Source organism: Alosa pseudoharengus, unplaced genomic scaffold, assembly GCF_046254945.1.
Source record: "Alosa pseudoharengus isolate Yale_2024_CS ecotype anadromous, Long Island Sound unplaced genomic scaffold, YU_APseudo_1.1 YU_APseudo_1.1_scf_4, whole genome shotgun sequence".
NCBI classification, from domain to species: domain Eukaryota; kingdom Metazoa; phylum Chordata; class Actinopteri; order Clupeiformes; family Clupeidae; genus Alosa; species Alosa pseudoharengus.
In genome coordinates, this window is record NW_027468774.1 from 39767235 (window position 1) to 39787234 (window position 20000).

General features: G+C 44.4%; 1 protein-coding gene across 2 annotated transcripts in view; it reads left to right on the forward strand.

Annotated features, from left to right (window-relative positions):
* The window catches only part of rab11fip4a (RAB11 family interacting protein 4 (class II) a), a 72571-nt gene that overhangs the window by 44820 nt on the left and 7751 nt on the right, over positions 1-20000 (forward strand). For both annotated transcript variants that reach the window (XM_076266285.1, XM_076266286.1), the window contains 5 exons: positions 8668-8885; positions 9757-9924; positions 10359-10493; positions 17591-17626; positions 19611-19710. In XM_076266285.1, coding sequence (XP_076122400.1) covers positions 8668-8885; positions 9757-9924; positions 10359-10493; positions 17591-17626; positions 19611-19710 — 657 coding nt within the window. The remainder of the gene's footprint in view (positions 1-8667; positions 8886-9756; positions 9925-10358; positions 10494-17590; positions 17627-19610; positions 19711-20000) is intronic.

Consider the following 20000-nt stretch of genomic DNA (forward strand, 5'->3'; position numbering starts at 1 on the left):
GCTGCTGGATCTTTAGAATGTGGTAGCATGGAGTTCAATGTGAGCCCTATTGAAGTGCTCTGTTATCTGGCAGGACTGGAGCTGCATATCAAACTGTTGCTCGCCAGGGTTTCTTCCTTCTCTGATATAGTGGCACACTGCAGGGGATTAAGCATTGTTATTATCATGCCATGAAGCAGCGTAAGGGCATATTGACTTTTTTTTAATTGCGTCTGCCTAAATGTCATCTTCCAATGTCCTCCCGAAGTTTATAGATTCAAAACAAATCTTCAAGGCTTTCATCCACACACTCACACACACACACACACATACTTACCCCACCATCTCTCTTTCTGTCCCTGTCTATATCTCTGTGTGTAGGCTGACAGGGCGGATATCGATCTTTTGTGATTTGCGGTTTCCTCCTTTTATTGTTATTATGCGACGAGCAAGTTCTCTTCTTCCCAGAGGCTTGTGTGTAGAAGCTCAGACAGAAGCATAATTCAGTGTTATAGTTTGGAGTGGGAGGGTAATTGCTGTTCATTGACATTCTGTTGTGTGTAAGGGCGAGCTGTTTGGTTGCCAGCATTCATGAGCAGTGATTGTTCTTTCTGCCTATTAAAATGGGCGTTGTTTCAGAGCAGGGCTATCGCTCCTGCAGCCAGCGTGTGTTGTTGTTGCTGTTGTTAGTGTTGGGTTTCCTTGTAGACCAGGGGTTTGCAACCAGTGGTCCGCGGCCCACTTGTGGTCCATGAGGACATTGCTGGTGGTCCCTGACCATGGATTCAGTAATGTACTGTAGTTGCAATGTGGAAATCAGTATTTTTATTCAGTGGTGGTCCTGGTGTTAAGTAATTAGTCAGAATGATGGTCCCTGGTTCACAATCAGTTGAAAACTTATATTGTAGACCATTTCAATAAGATGTGTGGCCTGACGGTGAAGCACCATTCGCGCAGCGTAAACATTGTTTTAGATGACTGGTCTAATTTTTTCAAACGTACACACACCGCTCTCACGTCTGGTGTAGCCAGTTTCATTGATTGTAGCGGAAGCTTATGGTTGTGCCAGACGCTCCGTGAACGGAACACAGTTCAATGCCCAGTGTAGCCTGACTGTCAGAACCTCCCACAGAGTGCCAGTCTTGCTTCGCTCACTTAGAGCCGAGGGTGCCTTCTGTTGTTACAGACCGTGAGCTAACGGCCAGTGAGAAGTACGCTGTTGTCTGGTCAGTTTCAGGTCAGCACCTGGGAAATGCTCACCTTGCTTATAACCATGAACCAATAGAGTCTCACTCACACACCTGCTCAGAAGAGACAAGTTGTGCTCTCACCACTGTTGGGTTCCTCAGTGTGTTTGTGTGTGTCTGTGTGTGTCTTTGTGTGTGTGTCTGTGTGTGTGTCTGTGTGTGTCTGTGTGTGTCTGTGTGTGTGTGTGTGTGTGTGTGTGTGTGTGTGTGTGTCTGTCTGTGTGTGTGTCTGTGTGTGTGTGTGTGTGTGTGTGTGTGTGTGTGTGTGTCTGTGTCTATGTCTGTGTGTGTGTGTGTGTGTGTGTGTGTGTGTGTGTGTGTGTGTGTGTGTCTGTGTCTGTGTGACTGTGTCTGTGTGTTTGTGAGTTAAGTGTGTGCTTGTGATGGAGAAGTGCTCAAGGGCTATTGGCTGGGGTGGGGGTAGGCTTGGGGTGTCCGTCCTCTCTGACCCCCCCTGAGCAAAATTGCACTGACTTGACCTTGATTCACTGGTTAACGGGGGCCAGATTATGGAGGAGGCTTCTGAAAGACTGCCTCTAAAAATAACGCGTGCAGGAGAGAGCTGCTCCTCTGTAGACTGCCGACTGATCCACATAGCGCTAGATTATGACTCATGGACTGCCTGTTCTGTCTCTGTGTCCTCTCTATTGTCTGCTCCGTGTGTGTGTGTGTGTGTGTGTGTGTGTGTGTGTGTGTGTGTGTGTGTGTGTGTGTGTGTGTGTGAGTAAGAGAGAGTGAGAGAGAGTGGGCAGATTCCTACCAAAACCCTGTCATTTCCATTCAGTCGTCAACATCAACAGTCTCTCTCTCTCTCTCTCTGTCTGTCTCTCTGTGGCTGTGTGTGTGTGTGTGTGTGTGTGTGTGTGTGTGTGTGTGTGTGTGTGTGTGTGTGTGTGTGTGTGTGTGTGACATACTGTATGGGTATCTTCATACCTATGTCTGTGTTGCTCTTTTGGTAGGTGGTTGGTTGTGTTGTGTCTTTATGTGTCCTACACCTGGATCAGGAGATACGAGTGTGTGCTCTTTGTGTGTGCTGTGTGTGTGTGTGTGTGTGTGTGTGCGTGTGCGCGTGTGCGCGTGTGCGCGTGCATGTTGAGGTTGTGTGTGTGTGTGTGTGTGTGCATGTTGAGTTTGTGTGTGTGTGTGTGTGTGTGTGTGTGTGTGTGCGTGTGTGCGTGCGTGTGTGTGTGTCCGATGCACGTTACTGTTTTTTGATTTTGTCCTCAGGGGACATACATTGCTGCAGTTTTTTTGCCTGTTCTTCTCCTTGTCCACACACACACACACACACACACACACACACACACACACACACACACACACACACACACACACACACACACACACACACACACACCAAACCCTGTTATACCCCTAGGAGCACTGTAAAAGAGCACGATCACTGCTAATAGAGCAAGAATGCATCACACGTCCACATTCTATTTCCCTCTCCAAAACACTGCTGAATTAGAAGCCCATCCATCCCCTTATTTATATGCAGTCCTTTCAGGCAGAAAAAAACATGTTTTTACATTTAAGGACCAAAACACACACACAAACGCACAATCATACTTTCTCTTGTATACAATCTTAATAAGTGGACAATTACACACACTCTCTTTCTCTCTTTTTCTCTTTCTTGTCTGTCTGTCACCACACCCTCATATGGTGCTCCATCCATCTACTCTTGGTTGGATGCCTTAGACATAAACATCTCCATTATTTATACTGCAGAAGGAGAGCAGACATGCCTGCGTATAGGATGTATGGAGCCAGCGTCGTCAACAGCAGACAAGTTCCTTTACTCAATAATAGTCACAGAAACACACACACACACACACACACACACACACACACACACACACACACACACACACACACACACACACACACACACACACAGTTTGCCCATGACACAAAAAATATCAGTTGAGTGCAGTAGTAAAGCCCTAGTCTCCAATCTTATTTTCATACTGTAAGTCACAATATATCGGCCTTCAGTGCAGGTTGCCCCTACAATATGTCTTATCCACATTCAATCTGTGAATATAAGCAGAATGTGTAATACTGTATATCAGGATTGATGGAGTTTCTCTCCAGCAGCCAATATTCACACGTCCACGTGCTTCCAATGCAGAGCAGATACCAATGACATTGTGTGGCATTGATCTATGTGCTTGTGTGTGTGTGTGTTTGTGTGTGTGTGTGTGTGTGTGTGTGTGTGTGTGTGTGTGGGTGAGGGTGTGGGTGTGTGTGTATATCTGGAAAATATCTTATAGAGCAGTGACACAATCAGACAGGATTGAAATGGGCTCTCCTTGTTTGTGTCATGTCTGTGCCAGGTGAAATATACAGTAGTTTGTGCTGGTGCTATGAAGTATCATGGTGTTGATAAAGGATCATGGTGTTGCTTGAACTATACTACAAATGCCACACACTGAAGGTCACATCAAAGTGCTTTATTATATCCTATGAGGTAGGGAAATGGGTGTTAAGGAAAATACAACATTTCATTACACATTTCATATCCCATTATGGTACAATTCCAGGAGCTAGAGCAGAATATGCCGCTAATTCTAAAAATAGAAGTGGTTAGACTTCTTTCAGCTAATTCGCAAAATCAATAGAAACGTGGCACTTGAAGGTTTCCCTGACTGCAAGGTGGTGACAAAAGCCCTCATGTCACATACAAACAGAGAGGAGCTACCCATAGCATGGGTCATCCATTGTTAAACAGATGAGCACAGCGCATGACTGTGTTTGCTTAACTATGCTGGTGATGTGACAATCAGATAGAGCGTTGCCTCCTGGAGATGTGTATGAAACTCACAAAGCGGTGACTCAGCGGTCCCTTCATATTAGCCTGCTACGTCGTAGCTTGTTAGCCGTTAGCGTGCAGTGACAAGCCACACAAGCATTCTTCGCTAGTTCTGACTCAGCTCTGTTATATAACGATACCCAATGCCACACACACACACACGTGCGCACGCTCGCATACACACACACACACACACACACACACACACACACACACAAATGCTCATAAAAAGTGATAGAAGTAGCCTTGGCATCAGAATGCTGAATACTGTTGCGTAATTAGCTTTTCTTTTTACTTTGCCCATGGAGGGATTAGTGATTGCTCTGGCTCTTGTCCTGCCTCTACACAATGTTTTCACTGTTTTTATTTGTACAGTTTGCTACATTATCTACCTGACCCAGCAGTTACTATATCACAGATTATTTTACATGTACATTTAGCAGACACTGTTGTCCAAAGTGACTTACATATGTCAACTGTATTACAAGGGATTACATTGTCCCCGGAGCAACTTGGGTTTGGAGCCTTGCTCAAGGGCACAACAGTGGAAGCTGGGATTTGAACCCATAACTTTCAGGCTACTATATGCTAGCCCAGCTCCTTAGCCACTACGCTACCACCACCTCATTATACAAGATTTGAACCAGGGTTCCCTAAATGCTTCAAACACCCCATTGGGCCTGGTGGATTTATTTAAATGGTATTTATACTATAGGCTTCGATGAAACACTTTTTCATGTAGGTCAACTTTAGTAGTGGATGTGAGTGAAGGGTGTGGTGTGTGTGTGTGTGTGTGTGTGTGTGTGTGTGTGTGTGTGAGGCAGTGGGGCGGGGGTGGGGGGCCGCGATGGTCTGTTGTTACTGTAGCCTCTCTCTGCCCTATATTCCTGACAATGAATAATGTAGGCCCAGTCTAGCCAACCTCAGGCAAGAATGGCCCTGCGTGGAGAGAAGGAGAGAGGGTGGAGGATAGAATGGGGAAGACGGTAGAGGACATGGTGGAGGAGAGAATGGGGAAGAGGGTGGGGGGTGGAGAGGAGGATGGGGAAGGGGGTGGATGTGGAGGACCGGTAAAGGGACCACATTAGTTTGAATCAGGGCATGTGCATCTGGGCCTCAAGGTGGTGAGTGTTACTAGGCAGTTGCCAATTAGGGTGGTTCAATTGGCTCAGTTTCAAGTGCCTTTTGGGTTGAACTGTCCAATGGGGTAAATCCACTGGTATGTGACGTCCAATGGTATGTGGGAGAGTCTGGGCAGAGGCTGAGGTGAGTCATTATGGACTACAGGTTCTACAAACCAATATGAAAAAAAAGGTTTCATATGGAGGCATTCCCACGTTCTTTGAACAGGCAAATATGATGAATCTGCCAAAGAACTCATGACAGGGTCTAACAGGTGTTATTTTTTATTTGAATGACAAGAGTATGTTATTCATTCAATGATCCTGCAGTTCTCATGTCCCTGTGGTAGGAAGCCAGCATCTCTCTCTCACTCTCGCACTTTAACTCTTTGAATGTGTCTCTGTGAATCAAGCTGCTAGTGCATTGGGTTTAGACAAGTTTGAAAGAAACAGAGGTCATTGCCGCACACACACACACACACACACACACACACACACACACACAGCAGGAGCAGCAGAAGATGCTCCATCCCGTCCTGTAATAAAAGTGTCAGGTCTAGAGTGGCCAGTAGAATGAATGGCTGCTAATAAGAGCTGTGCTCAAGCACACTCCGTCCCATCATAACTCCTAAGCAGCCTGAAGTGTTTTCAACCGTGTGTGTGTCTGTGTGTCTGTGTGTGTGTGTGTGTGTGTGTCTGTGTGTGTCTGTGTGTCTGTGTGTCTGTGTGTGTGTGTGTGTGTGTGTGTGTGTGTGTGTGTGTTTGTGTGTATGTTTGGCGTGTGTGTGAGTGTTGCAGTGTGTGTGTGTGTGTGTGTGTGTGTGTGTGTGTGTGTGTGTGTGTGTGTGTGTGTGTGTGTGTGTGTGTGTGTGTGTGTGTGACAGACTGTTATCAGAGACTGTCAGCAAGGTTTGGGCTTAGCTCGGACTGACAGGTTGTTGTACAGTCAGCATGAATGGCAAGTCAGGCCTAATTCCACTGGGCACTGGGTGTGTGTGTTTGTGGGTGTGTGGTGTGGTGTGTGTGTGTGTGGTGTGGTGTGGTGTGTGTATGTGGTGTGTGTGTGCGCGCATTCCAGTGAGGTTCACTGAGAGGGCTTTGCTGTGTGCGGCAGGTCACTCAGGGTTTGTGGGTGGGTGTTGTGATGTGTGTGTGTGTGTTTGAATATGGTGTGTGTGTGTGTGTGTGTGTGTGTGTGTGTGTGTGTTTGTGTATGTGTGTGTATGTGTGTGCTTGCATTCCAGTGAGGTTCACTGAGAGGGCTTTGTTGTTGTGTGTGGCAGGTCACTCAGTGTGTGTGTGTGTGTGTGAAGCTGAGAGCTGTCTGGTGCTGTAAATGCCGGGGAGAGGTGGTGGATGAGGATGCATCTGTGCTGTGAAGCCATATGCCTCATCTGTAAGATGCCTGTTCACCTCCTCTGGTGTGAGTGTGTGTGTGTGTGTGTGTGTGCGTGTGTGTGTGTGTGTTTGAATCTGTGAGTGGCAGAGAGACAAACAACGCGGGGGTGTGAAGACATGTCTGGCATGACTCAGCAGGCACACACACACACACACACACACACACACACACCACAGACACACCACACATCACACAGACAGGTGCAAGAGCGGCATCATTCACAAGTTGGGTTCAAAACGGTTTAATAGAAAATTCTTCTCTCCTCGTTTCACCCCCATCTTTCTCTCTCTCTCTCACTCTCTCATTTCATCTGCAGGGAGGTTGTTTTTGGTGGCTGAATGTAGTCCAAAAGATGTGTTACAGACCAATAAATCCCAATCTCTGCATCCAACCAAGTGCCCTTCCCTTAGGGCTTTCTTTTTTTCATTTTTCACTTTCATCCCTAATCAGTCTCTCCTCCTCTATGATGGGGAACTCTTTAGGTCTGTGTTGGCTGTGGTGTGTCTGTGTACATGGAGTGTGTGTGTGTGTGTGTGTGTGTGTTTGCAAGGGGGATGATGGGAAGGATGGGTGTGTGTGTGTGTGTCTGTCTGTCTCTTTCTCTCTCTCTCTCTCTCTGGCTCTCTGTGTGTGTGTGTGTGTGTGTGGGTGTGGGTGTGTGTGTGCTCTCCAATGTATGTGTGGCCAAAAAGCCTATAACTCAGAGATTTAATGAAGCAGCCTTTAAATACAACCCAGAGAGACATCAGGGACCAAGGGAGGAAGTTTTATGTCTGTACACACACACACACACATATACACACACTCACACACACACAAACACACACACAAACACACACACACACACACACACAGCCACACACACACACACACACACACAGCCCAACACACAAATACACTGAAATTGTATGATGGATAGGTGGAAAGAGACGTTGATGGAGGAGATAGTTGATAGATAGTTGAAATATTTTTAAGATCGTTTTGGAAAGCAGAAGAGTGAAGATCTTTCATCTCTCATCTCTCTTTCTTTCTCTCTCTCTCTCTCTCTCACACACACATATACACACACACACTCTCTCTCTCTCTCTCTCTCTCTCTCTCTATCTATCTATCTCTTTCTCTCTCACACACACACATACACACACACAATTTCCAGACACACCCAGACATCTAATAAAAGAGTCACATAAATTATAATCAGAGGTGTCCTTGTTTGTGATGTAGATGGCATCAGGAGCAGCAGATGTGTCCTTCTATGTCCTCCCTATGAAATGTGACATGCATTTCAAGTAGGCGACAACCAAAACATGGCCGAAAAGCACTCACTCCTTCAGTGTGTTAGTAGTACGCAAGGGTTATGGTCACTCCTTATGGTCACTCCATGAGGTTCTCTTTATTGTACTGCACTGACCACTCTCTATTTCTAAACGTCCTCTGTGGCATGTCCGACCCTCTTTGCTTGTTGTTACATGTGATCATGGTGAGACATATAGATAGATGTGCATCTACACCTGGATGAAGAATCACATCATATTTGTTTTCTAATGTTTACACACACATGAACACACAAATACATAATGGTGTACGTACGTACGTAGAGGGGACATTTTGTTGTTTCCTCACCTTACATCATCGCGTTGCAGTATTGGGGAGATTATAAAACTGTCATATCCTCAGTCCTAGAATGGCAGTGTCAGACACACTCACAAGCACACAAGCTGGCTGTGAGTCATTCTTATCCTATTTGATATATTCGCTTCCTTTATCTCCTCTTTCCTCTGTTGATATTTACTCTGTTTCTCCTTCTCTCACACACTTTGTCTCCTTTCTCCCTCCTTTCTCTCTGTTGATATTTATTCTGTCTCTCTCTCACTCTCTTTTTCTCTGTTGATACATTATCTCACTCTTTTTCTCTTCCTGTCTCTCGATAGTTATCCTGCCTCTCTCTCTCTCGGTCTCTCTCACTCTCTTTCTGTCTATTGATATTTATATTCTGTCTCTCTCTCTCTCTCACACACACACACACTCTTTTCATCTGTTGATACATTCTCTCTCTCTCTCTCTGTTGATATTTACTCTGTGTCTCCTCTCTTGTCTCTTTAGCATGGTGAGCAGGGTCTGGGAGCGCCCATCATCATGTGCACGCGTCCCTACCCCGAGTGCCAGCTCTACCCGCAGGAGGACGGCCTGGGAGGGCGCGATTCCCACGAGTCTGACATGGACAGCGCCGCCGACAGCGGAGCCGGATCGGAATCCTCCGATGGCGGTCGCCACGATGACAAGGATGAAGGGCTAGGGGGTCTCTTCCTGCCGGGAAACAAGTCAGTTTAAATTAACTCTTTCTTTTTTTTAAAGAGCTGATGTTTTAGTTAGTATGTGTTTTTTGACATGCTATTAGTATACATCCACTGTGATTTGCAGTGGATATCATTAAAGGACACTTTGCTATTTGCTACATGTGCTATTTTTTCCTATGCCGACATGTTGTTATAAAATTCTTTCAATCGTGATGGTCATTTTTTCCATTGCTCAGTGGCAAAGTCACACAGTCCTATTTGAGTAACCTGAAAGTGAGTTTTATCGAAAATCTAACACTGCAGCTTGAAGCAAAAAGGCTAATCGTCACCTAGGTTGTGATGTTACAGTAATGTATTACAGTAATGCAGTGAGACACTGAATGGAACAGGGCCAAATTTGGGCCTTATCTGGGCCAGGTGATCTCCACTGTCGGCTGCACCTTACTGCTGACTCCACTGCTTTACAGTCTTCTACAGTCTTGGCTTTTTCCCCTTACACCGGGAGGAGCAGTAAAGGGAGACTTATTGGCGGTTTTTGAGAGGCTAATTACACTCAAATGTGTTTACATTTTGAGTCGTTATAGCCAAGGATATTTCCTGTTTGTTTTAGCAGCCAGCTGAGACGTTCCTCATTAAAGATAACGCCCTGCTTCTGCTGCCTTGGAAAATGAAATAAAAGCAGCTCAGGTCAGCTCATACACAGCTGTACTGTATGTGTGTGTTCCTCCAACAACAACAACATATTGCATTTATATACCAATAACAAAGTGGTAGGTTTGTAGGTCTGCTATCGCTAGGTCTCCTGGGCTGCCATGGAACTTCAGCTCAGATGGTTCATTGCGGAGCCCCTTCTGGCCCGTGCTAAAATGTCTCCTCTTGTGTGTTGGCCTCTCAGCTCTGGTCAGCTGATCCCGTCGGCGTCTGCATCCGTCATCTCCACCGAGGAGCAGTTTGAGGACTATGGCGAGGGTGAGGACGTGGACTTCACTCCCAGCAGCCCCTGCCTTGACGACGAAACGCGCACCAACGGCTTCTCGGACCTCGGTTCCTCGCTACCCTCCAGGTGACTTAGGGTAGACACACACACACACATGATACACATGCACATACATACATACATACACACACACACATACACACACAATCAAAACCATAAACACAGTGGTCTTCATAAAGTTCGTTTTCAGAGTCAGTAAAGACCTTTAAGAACCTTTAAGAACCTCTGAAAATCCTATTGTCCTATGTTCTATTGATGCATTGGTCAGTGGTTTCTTCTGAATTGCTGAATGTTATGGTTCTCTGACATCTAACAAGCATACAGTGCACACACCATAATGTAGTCCTGTTGTTTTAGGTCTTCACATACAAAACAAAAATACATAATCTTGATGACCCTCTGAAGATCCCTTTTGTTCTGCTGGTGCATTAGTCAGTGTTCTCTGACTGATTGTGCGGTTCTCTATGGTTCTCTTCCGTGCTGCTGTCTGTGGTCCTCAGTGCGGGTCAGACCCCTCAGAAGATCCGGCACTTGTACAACAGCGAGCTGCTGGATGTTTACTGCTCCCAGTGCTGCAAGAAGGTCAACCTGCTCAACGACCTGGAGGCCAGACTGAAGAACCTCAAGGCCAACAGGTACATACACAGGGTTACAGTGGGGTCTTGATTTGTTTGCCAATATATTAACACACATATCTAGAACACAAAAAATTGTTCACCATAAGGGAAATCTAAGCTTTTTTTATCCCTGTAATATTCATTGCAAACCGACACACACCACCACCACCACCCCCAGTCGCTCTGACTCATGCCTCATTACAGGAAGGCTACAAAGTGTGGGTACAGCTCAATTTGAGCTCTAATTAATCAGCAGTTGCAGTAACGCTTTAAACATACTTTGCATTTGAACTTGAAATTATGTGTGTGTGTGTGTGTGTGTGTGTGTGTGTGTGTGTGTGTGTGTGTGTGTGTGTGTGTGTGTGTGTGTGTGTGTGTGTGTGTGTGTGTGTGTGTGTGTGTGTATCCATATGCTTCATAATGTCTCTGTGTCTCCTGCTGTGCTGATAACTTACTTTCTTAGGCAGGGATGTTAAATGAGTGATCAAAAAGAATGTGTGGCTGATATATATGTTACTGGACAGAGAGCTGTGTATACTGAGACTATCTCTATATGTGTGTGTGTGTGTGTTTGGGTAGATGGCTCTTGATTTAGTGCAGCATTTATATCCTGGCTGACTTTTCTCTACACCACATGCACACACACACACATACACACACACACACACACACACACACACACACACAATTCTTAATGGTGGAATGGCTTTATTCGGATCTGTGTCCATGGTTACTACAGTATCCTAGTTTATGAGGCTCATTTCTTTTTTCAGTGTGTGTGTGTGTTAGAGTTGGATGTCTCGAGACCGGTCTCGAGACCACTTTTACGTGGTCTCGGTCTTGTCACAGTCACGACCGTCTTTGGTCTTGGTCTTGTCTTGGTCTCGGATCCCTCGGTCTTGTCTTGGTCTCATTGTCTTGGTCTTGCGGTCTCGGGTCGACATAGTGGTCGGGAGATTTGCAACAAATATGTCCATGATACAAAACATAACATTCGATAATGCAACATTAAATTATTTCGCCTTTCACGCCCTTCAAATGCAACCTTTCAAATGCAACCAATCAATGACATGTATTTTGTTGTGATTAAGAAACTGGCGCTCATCCAATCAAAAGACGCAAGTGTAGCCAGCGCGAAACGTTAGGTTTACGTCGTAGCTGTCAGTCTCAGTCAGACCTAGTAATAATAATGTCAGCGAATTCCGCCATCATTAAATTTGCATTCACGGAACATAAAGAAATTTGCAGTCCAGGGGCAAGAAAGAAGCATTCTGCAAAATGCAAGTTTTGCAAAGTCTCTCTCTCTCATCATTGTCATGCAATTGCTATAGCCTACATAGTTTATCTCACCCAGTCTACGAAAACATTTACAGTGAGTGAGCTCACAGTCACACACATTCATGACATGCTCTGTCTCTGCATTGTTCTGTCTGTAGTTGAAATAATACCTTCTTAAATTTAATTTAAACTGGGACTGAACCTCTTACCCTAGCAGGGTTCTCAAGTCTCACGCAATGGGCGTGAGACACACGCAATTCAACAAGTTCACACGCTCACACACCACACCTTGCATTTCTCACGCAGAAATATTACTAGGGATGTCAAGGTATCTGCATAATTATTAGAGGAGGCGCAGGGATACGAGAGGATTTCTCGCTCATTTTACACGGCCAATCACTCTCGTGGCTGCCTGCACTTTCCCTGTCGTCACGGCTGCAACTTTCGCACTCGTTTGTGCTTTTTAGCGCCGTGTTCATCAGGTCCCGGGACACCCATCTGATCCTCCATGGACCATGTCAACAATGAATGAAAATTAGCTTATTATTAACGAGTGTTATCAATTTAAGCGAGTATGCTACACATAGGCCTACATTGTTTTCTAAACATACAGGACTGCTGCAGACAATGACCTGCCAACCACCATAATGAACTTGCTGTCCTCGGTTTCGGCATGCACATGCTTAGTCTAATGATTCAGTGACAATATAGGCTACTCAAGTGAATAAAGCAATTAGCCTAATAAATAAAATATTTGTCTCACTCAGTACATATAGGCCGACATCTCGTAAATTGGTGAGCCATAGAATATCCCAGCGTCACGATTATTATATTTCAAGATTCCAATCTATCCCACCTAAATATGAAAAGTTATTTCTACTGACATGCTTCCTGGTGACATAAAAAAACAAATGGTTTCCCTTGATAAGGCTGACATAAGAGACATAGGCTATGCATTATACTTTCCCAGACAAAAACAAGATATAGGATGTATAGATTACAATGACAAATTCAAGGTCTCAAAGGGTTAATGCTTCTTTCCAATTTTTTTTTATAATTAGTGAGTGAGTGCACCCCCCCCCCCCCCCCCCAATCTCACTCCAAGCTGAGCTCAAAACTTGAGAACCCTGCCCCAGTATGCTGCTCTTATTCAATTGATGCAAGTTATGGTGTAACACCAGAGACTTTCTAATGTGGAGACACAGCACTCAAAAAATCCTCCATAGAAATGCATGGGGCTAGTTTGCAACGCCAATATGGCCGTTGTCTACACATATCCCACCCCTTCCTCGCCAAAATGTCGACATGTGTATACATTGAGCGAATCATGTGGTGTGAGTTGACTACTTTGAGCCAATTATGTGCTGTGTTGTGCAGACATTGTGCCAATCATGTGTTGTGAACTCGACACTGGAGCACGGTTGGTGTGGTGAAGCCTTGCGCACACGCATTTCTGCTGAATAGGATGCCCGATGAGTACCCAAAAAGCGTTGCAATATGGCCGCCGAGTGGAGGGACATGCCTAAAAGGACTTTGGTAACACTAGCTCGCTAGCTTTTTTTTTTTTTTTTTGGTCTCGGTCTTGGTCTCGGTCTCGTCTCGACTTTGTCTTGGTCTTGACTCAGTCTGTCTTGGCCAGTGATGCCAGTAACGCGTTACTTAGTAACGCGTTAGTCTATTTTTACCACTTTTTTCAGTAACGAGTAATCTAACGCGCTACTATTTACAAACCAGTAATCAGATTAAAGTTACTTATCTAAGTTACTGTGCGTTACTATTTTTGTCATTTTCCTTAATAAAAATATATATTCTTTGCTTTCTTCTTGTCTTGGGGATTAATGTCATGTAGGCTATGCTCACGTTTTCAGCATGAGGACAATTCACGTGCAGCGACACAAACGAAAACAACAATGGAGGGAGAGAGAGAGAGATGCACATTTCATCAGTCATTACTTTGAGTTTGTGTCAGCTAAACATGACAACATTAAGGTACATTGTACATTCTGTGCTGGCGACAAAGTGCTGTCTAGCTAGACATCCCAAGTCTCCCGAACTTTTGGGAGTCTCCCACATATTGATAGCGGCTTCCTGACGCCCGCAAATTACATAAAATCTCCCGGAACCTAGAGCGAACAAGAGCACGCAAGCCAGACCGGACTTCAAATCAAAGATAGAATCTTTGCTTCAAATCGCGTGTGCATAGCTTAATGCGCACACAAAGGAGAGGGGGAGAGAGAGGAGTGGTGCGTTTCTGACTGAAGCGCATCCAAGACAGAGAGCATCCTGGTCTGTTTTGCTAAATCAACCAATCCGTTTTCAGTGTAAGTGCTTATATCTCTTTTCTCCCAAACATAATTAATCAGTTCAGTCAGTGTATCTAGGAACAGAAGCGTCATGGCAGCGTCAGTGCCCCTCAAAAAGGAAGATTTAAGACCCATTTCACATCAGACTACACAAAAGTGCACCCAATTGTCTCAAAAGATTAAAACATAATGATAATCTTGCACACTGCACTGTTTGTAACAGCAACTTTAGCATTGCTCACGGCGGGTTAAATGATTGCAAAAGACTTGTTGAGGTGAGTTTAACAAGTGTAATTTCATTTGCATATTACTCAGGCCTATAGGCTACAAGATGGCTAGTTGCCAAGGCTACATGAAAAAAAATCTACATATTTTACTATAACAATTTCTATCAATAGGCCTTCCTTATTTGGTGTACTTAGACATTATGGAACAAACATCTGAATTTCAGTATCTAAGTAGGTTAGGTTGGGATGTCTGCTATACATTGCTGTTAAAATGCACTTCCAGTATAGTGAGTATTGGCAAAACCGGTTATCATTTTTATGTTGAGGCGTTGGGGGTGTTGTCGGCAGCTGCTGAAAGTAACTAATAAGGTAACTTGTAATCTAACATAGTTACTTTTAAAATCAAGTAATCAGTAAAGTAACTAAGTTACTTTTTAAAGGAGTAATCAGTAATCAGTAATCAGATTACTTTTTCAAGGTAACTGTGGCAACACTGGTCTTGGCCTTGGTCTCGTCTTGGTCTCGGTCTTGATACCCTCTGGTCTTGGTAGTGTCTTGGTCTCGGTTTAGGCGGTCTTGACTACAAGTCTAGTGTGTGTCTGTCTGTGAGAGAGAGAGAGAGGAAGAAAGTATGTTCATCCATCTTTTTCCTTCTTAAATTCTTGAAGAAAGTTTCTCTTTTCTCCTGATCCTCGTGGCAAATTCTGAGCATTCTGATAGGGACATTCTGATAGCTTTTCGGGGCTCTGTCTGCACTGCTGGTCTTTGCTTGTCACGTTGTGTTTGGAATGAACCCACTTAAATGTGCTCCACTAGACTACGTTTGCAGGGAAGAGGCATAGTGGGGGGAGGGGGTCCTCCGCTTCAAATCTGTGGGTCCTCCACCACTAAGCAGCTTTGCGAGTGGCACTCCAATCTTAATGGCTAAGCTGAGGTCTATTCATGAGCAACTCAACAAGCCCACTGCTTGTGATTCTCAGTCAAAACTTAAGGCATAAAATGGCAGTGTTATGTATGTATATAAAGGATTAATAGCCTCATCATTGTTTTAGCTGGCTTTAATTGCCAGTGCAATTTTAGTGTAGAGTGTGAGCCATTCATCTGAAGCCCAGAGATACAAAGAGCTTGTGGTATCCGTGGTGATGGTTCTCATCCTCAATCACAGACTGTAATTGTAAGCCAGAGGACTGAGGGTGTGTGTGTGTGTGTGTGTGTGTGTGTGTGTGTGTGTGTGTGTGTGTGTTTACTGCAGTGCCTGCATGGCCTTTGGGGATTGTTGGGTTAGCATCCCTTTACAACACACACATGCACATGCACATGCACAGACCGTAAAGTCATGCCTGTAACACCCAACACAGGCGTGACAGTGACAGGCGAGATCAGGCCAGTTTTACCTGAGGCCTGTGTGATGATGATGATGATGATGATGATGATGTAACAGCCAAAGGAGTTTACTGATAGAGTGACGTGTGTCCCCAACGTTGCATAATGCTCCCTGGCGACACCCCACCTGCTATATTTAGCATGAACAGGTGCGCTATTTTTGCCCCACTCCACCTCTGCTTAAGTGGAGTGATTATGAGAGTAATCCCCATGCCCAGCAGGAAGCTTAGGGCTCAGGGCTAGCATGGGGACTAGAGGCTGGCTAGTCGCTAGGGTTTCCAGTAAGCTTACTGTATCTGTGTCTGCCACTGAACAGTCGCTGTTCCATTTTGGCTCAAAGGCACACTAGGTGGCTCTTACGTAAAGGTAATGTGGTGCTGGAGCAATTGATGGCTGTGAAGAGTAACGTTACAGCACATGGACTTTACCCACATAAGCTCAGCTCAGAGTTAACAAGGTCCAAATGCAATTTTGAGAAAATGTAGATTTAAATCCAGAATCCAATAACCACCATTTCACAGAATATTGCACAGAAATTGTTTAAATTGTGTAAATAATAGTTTATTATTATTATTATTATTATTATTATTATTGTTTTTTTTGTTTTATATATTATATCAGATAGTCTATGTTAATTCTCAATTCACAATGTATGGAATGGAATCCAATTTGGGGAAGGAAAACCATAGAGGAAGTGAAGGCTATAAATAAAACCATAGAGGAAGTGAAAGCTATCAACAAAACTGGAGATGAGATGTACACACAGAGGTGCTCAGGTAAATGCACAAGAACAAGCATGTTCTATGACCATGCAGTCAAAAATAAAACTGGTGAGATACAATGTGTGCTTCCCTTAATTTTTACGGATTAGAGGAGGAGGGTCACAGTCTCTCCTTTTCTTTCCCTCACGTCTTGATCACAGTAGACAGGTGAGGAGGTGCAGTATCAGCTGTGCTGTCTCACCACCTCTGACTTCTTCTGTCACTATGCATACACACACACACACATACACACAAACTCTCACACACACACAAAACACACACACACAGTCACTATTTCTCACATACACACGCACGCACACGCAGTCGCACACACACACACACACACACATACACGCACACGCACACACGCACGCACACACACGCACGCAGTCACTATAATTCACATACACACGAACACACACACACACACACACACACACACACACACAGTCACTATTACTCGCGTACACACGCACACACACACAAACACACACACACAGTCACTATTACTCACACACACACACACACACACACAGTCACTATTACTCACACACACACACACACACACACACACACACACACACACACACAGTCACTATAATTCACATACACACGAACACACACACACACACACACACACAGTCACTATTACTCACGTACACACACGCACACACACACACACAGGCAGTCACTATAATTCACATACACACGAACACACACACAGTCACTATTACTCACGTACACACACGCACACACACACACATACACAGAGTCACTATTACTCACACACACACACACACACATGCACACATACATACACATAAACTCGCACACATAAACACACACACACACACACACACACACGGTCAGAATCACACAGGGTGTCATGTCCTGTTTGTTTTCACCTACAGTGCAGGTTGTCAGTTTTAATTCAGCATGGATCCATTGGCCTAAGCAGCAGGAGTGGGAGTCAGGCATATCTGACATTTTACCTCTCAGACCCCAGTACCCATTACTGTCCGAGAGAAACCCTGACTCCCCTTTGGGTTGGTTTATGGCTGCACCGGGAGAAACAGGAAATCTGATTGAAATTGAACTTTCTGCCTCTGATTTTTGTCGTTTTTGCATCAGTCTCATTTTTTTTTCTGTCTCTTTTCTTTCAGCCCCAACAGAAAGATATCCAGCACGGCGTTTGGACGGTAAGTTCACCCCCCACCCATGAGCACCCACAAGCACCTTCCCTGAGTAAACCTGTCGTAGGGAGTGGGGGCGGCTGACTACTAATGTTTGTGTACCTGTTAGCGTTAGCCTTTTATTGATTCATCAGCTTAATTGGCCCCACAGTCCGAACACTTCACCTGCCTCACTTGAGCTTGCAGTCAGGAAGATGACAAATTGTTTTTATGGGGGCAAAGGCATACTGGGCACTTCATTAAGGCTAATTAATGTCTCTAATTAATGAGCTTGCGTAGGCTCGGGTTGTTTACTATGGGATGGTGTCCCAGCGGTGGATGTTGCCTTGATGGTTACGTCAGACTGCATAACAGTGCACTTTGAAGGTACAAAACAGCTGAATTCAAATGGTCTCTGGCCTAATCAAGACAAACTGCAGAGGAGGATGCAGAGATCTTAGATAATATTGAAAAGTCTGATAGGATTTTTAGGATGATCAGCTGGGATCAGCATGTTCTCTTACCTGGGGAAAAAGAAACATATTTACATATGTTATTCATTATTCCAAGCCTGATATGTCTATGTATATGAGTAGTTTTGATAGGAAAGGTACAGATATTTTAGAAGACAGCAAAGTCATGAGAAAACAAAAATGTATAGATAAGTCTTGAGAAAAGAAAAATATATAGATAAAAATATAGCCGCAAGCGGCACAAGTAGCATTGCAACAGTCACAACCTATAGTGGATTTTATAAGAAATTGCCGTTATAGAATATTACAAATTGGCAGTTGTTGGCTTACTTGATTTGCCCGTTTATGAGAGATATTATCAGAGGAAACAAGGCTTTCTGCTGACCCAGCTGCACGGGCTGAGATAGAAGCCCAAACATAAACATGCTCATTGTAGCAGCCTCTTGTGGAGGATTTGTTAGATTTAACTTTGTATTGTTGTTATTTGTATGTCGCTTTGAACAAAAGCGTCTGCTAAATACTATAACCATAACCATAAGTCGGACCACAAATCCGACCACCAAGTTGGGACACCTGTTTTGTCAGGATTAAAACTTGATATATGAAACCTGTAATCTTTTTAAACCTACTTGAAGCATCTAAGACATCACCTTCATTTTACTCACTCATAACTGCCTGACCCCTGCTATCTCAAAGTACCTCTTTTTTACTGCTTGTTGCTGTTGCCTACCAACTGAACTGTTAGCATGTGAATGAACATTTGCATAGTACAATTGGCTCTTACTAACTGCCCATGTGCTTGCCCAAATACATGGGCACCAACGCTGCATCACCTCACTGTGGCCACATCTCTGACTGCTTTATCACATTCACACATATCAGCAAAAGCAGTGAAAGCTTGACCACAGTTTATTTCAAAAGTGGTTTCACAGTGTGTGTGTGTGTGTGTGTGTGTGTGTTTGTGTGTGTGTGTTTGTGTGTGTGTGTGTGTGTGTGTGTGTTCTGGTAAGTTCATTCATGGATACTTTAGAGTATTTCCCAACAGCAATTTTTCCAGCTTGAATTATTGATGCATAAAGATCACTGCCCTTAATGAAAACATGATCTAAACCTAGTTGTCCGTGTCATCACATTCTTTCACCACTTGCAGTACAGCTGTCTGACCGAACACCAAATCACTGCTGTACACAATGGGGGCTGAGTACAATGCTCAGAACCTACAGCTGGCAGCCCAGGAGACGAAGGGTGGAAATGGACAACAATGGTTGTGTTAGATTTAGATGTTTACAGTGAATGAGATGGGGAAAGAATTTTTGTGCAATCTCTAGTATAGATAGAGGTGGCATGAACTTTAAAGATCAGCCTCTTGAAAAAGGTTGCCATAAATACTAGCCCGTTTAAACATAGCCCTCTCCCCTTTGCTGTTTGCTTGTCTCTCTCTCTCTCTCTCTCCCCCCCCCCCCCTCTCTCTCTCTCTCTCTCTCTCTTTTTTTTTGCTCCGTCCTCTTCTTCACCCTCTTTTTCCTCTGTGCCCACAGGCAACTCTTCCACCACAGTAACTTCAGCAGCAGCCACGGCAGCACAGAGGACCTGTTCAGAGACAGCATCGACTCCTGTGACGTGGACATCACAGAGAAGGTATGGCACTCCCTGGGCCTCCTCCTCACTGAACTTACCACCTAGATATACACTGAACATATACTGGAACATACAGCTATTGCCGCCATGTCTTTTGCACATGACCAGAAAATGCCCTGCAGTATTAATAACCACCAGCTGGAGACAATGGCCTTAATAAAAGGCCTTTGCCAGAATTTAACTTATTTTCTCTTAAAGTTTAAACATTACAATTGCAAGGACATTTGAAAAACCTCAGGAATCTCTTATAACTATGATATGAAGCAACATAGACCAGTGTAACCCTGCAG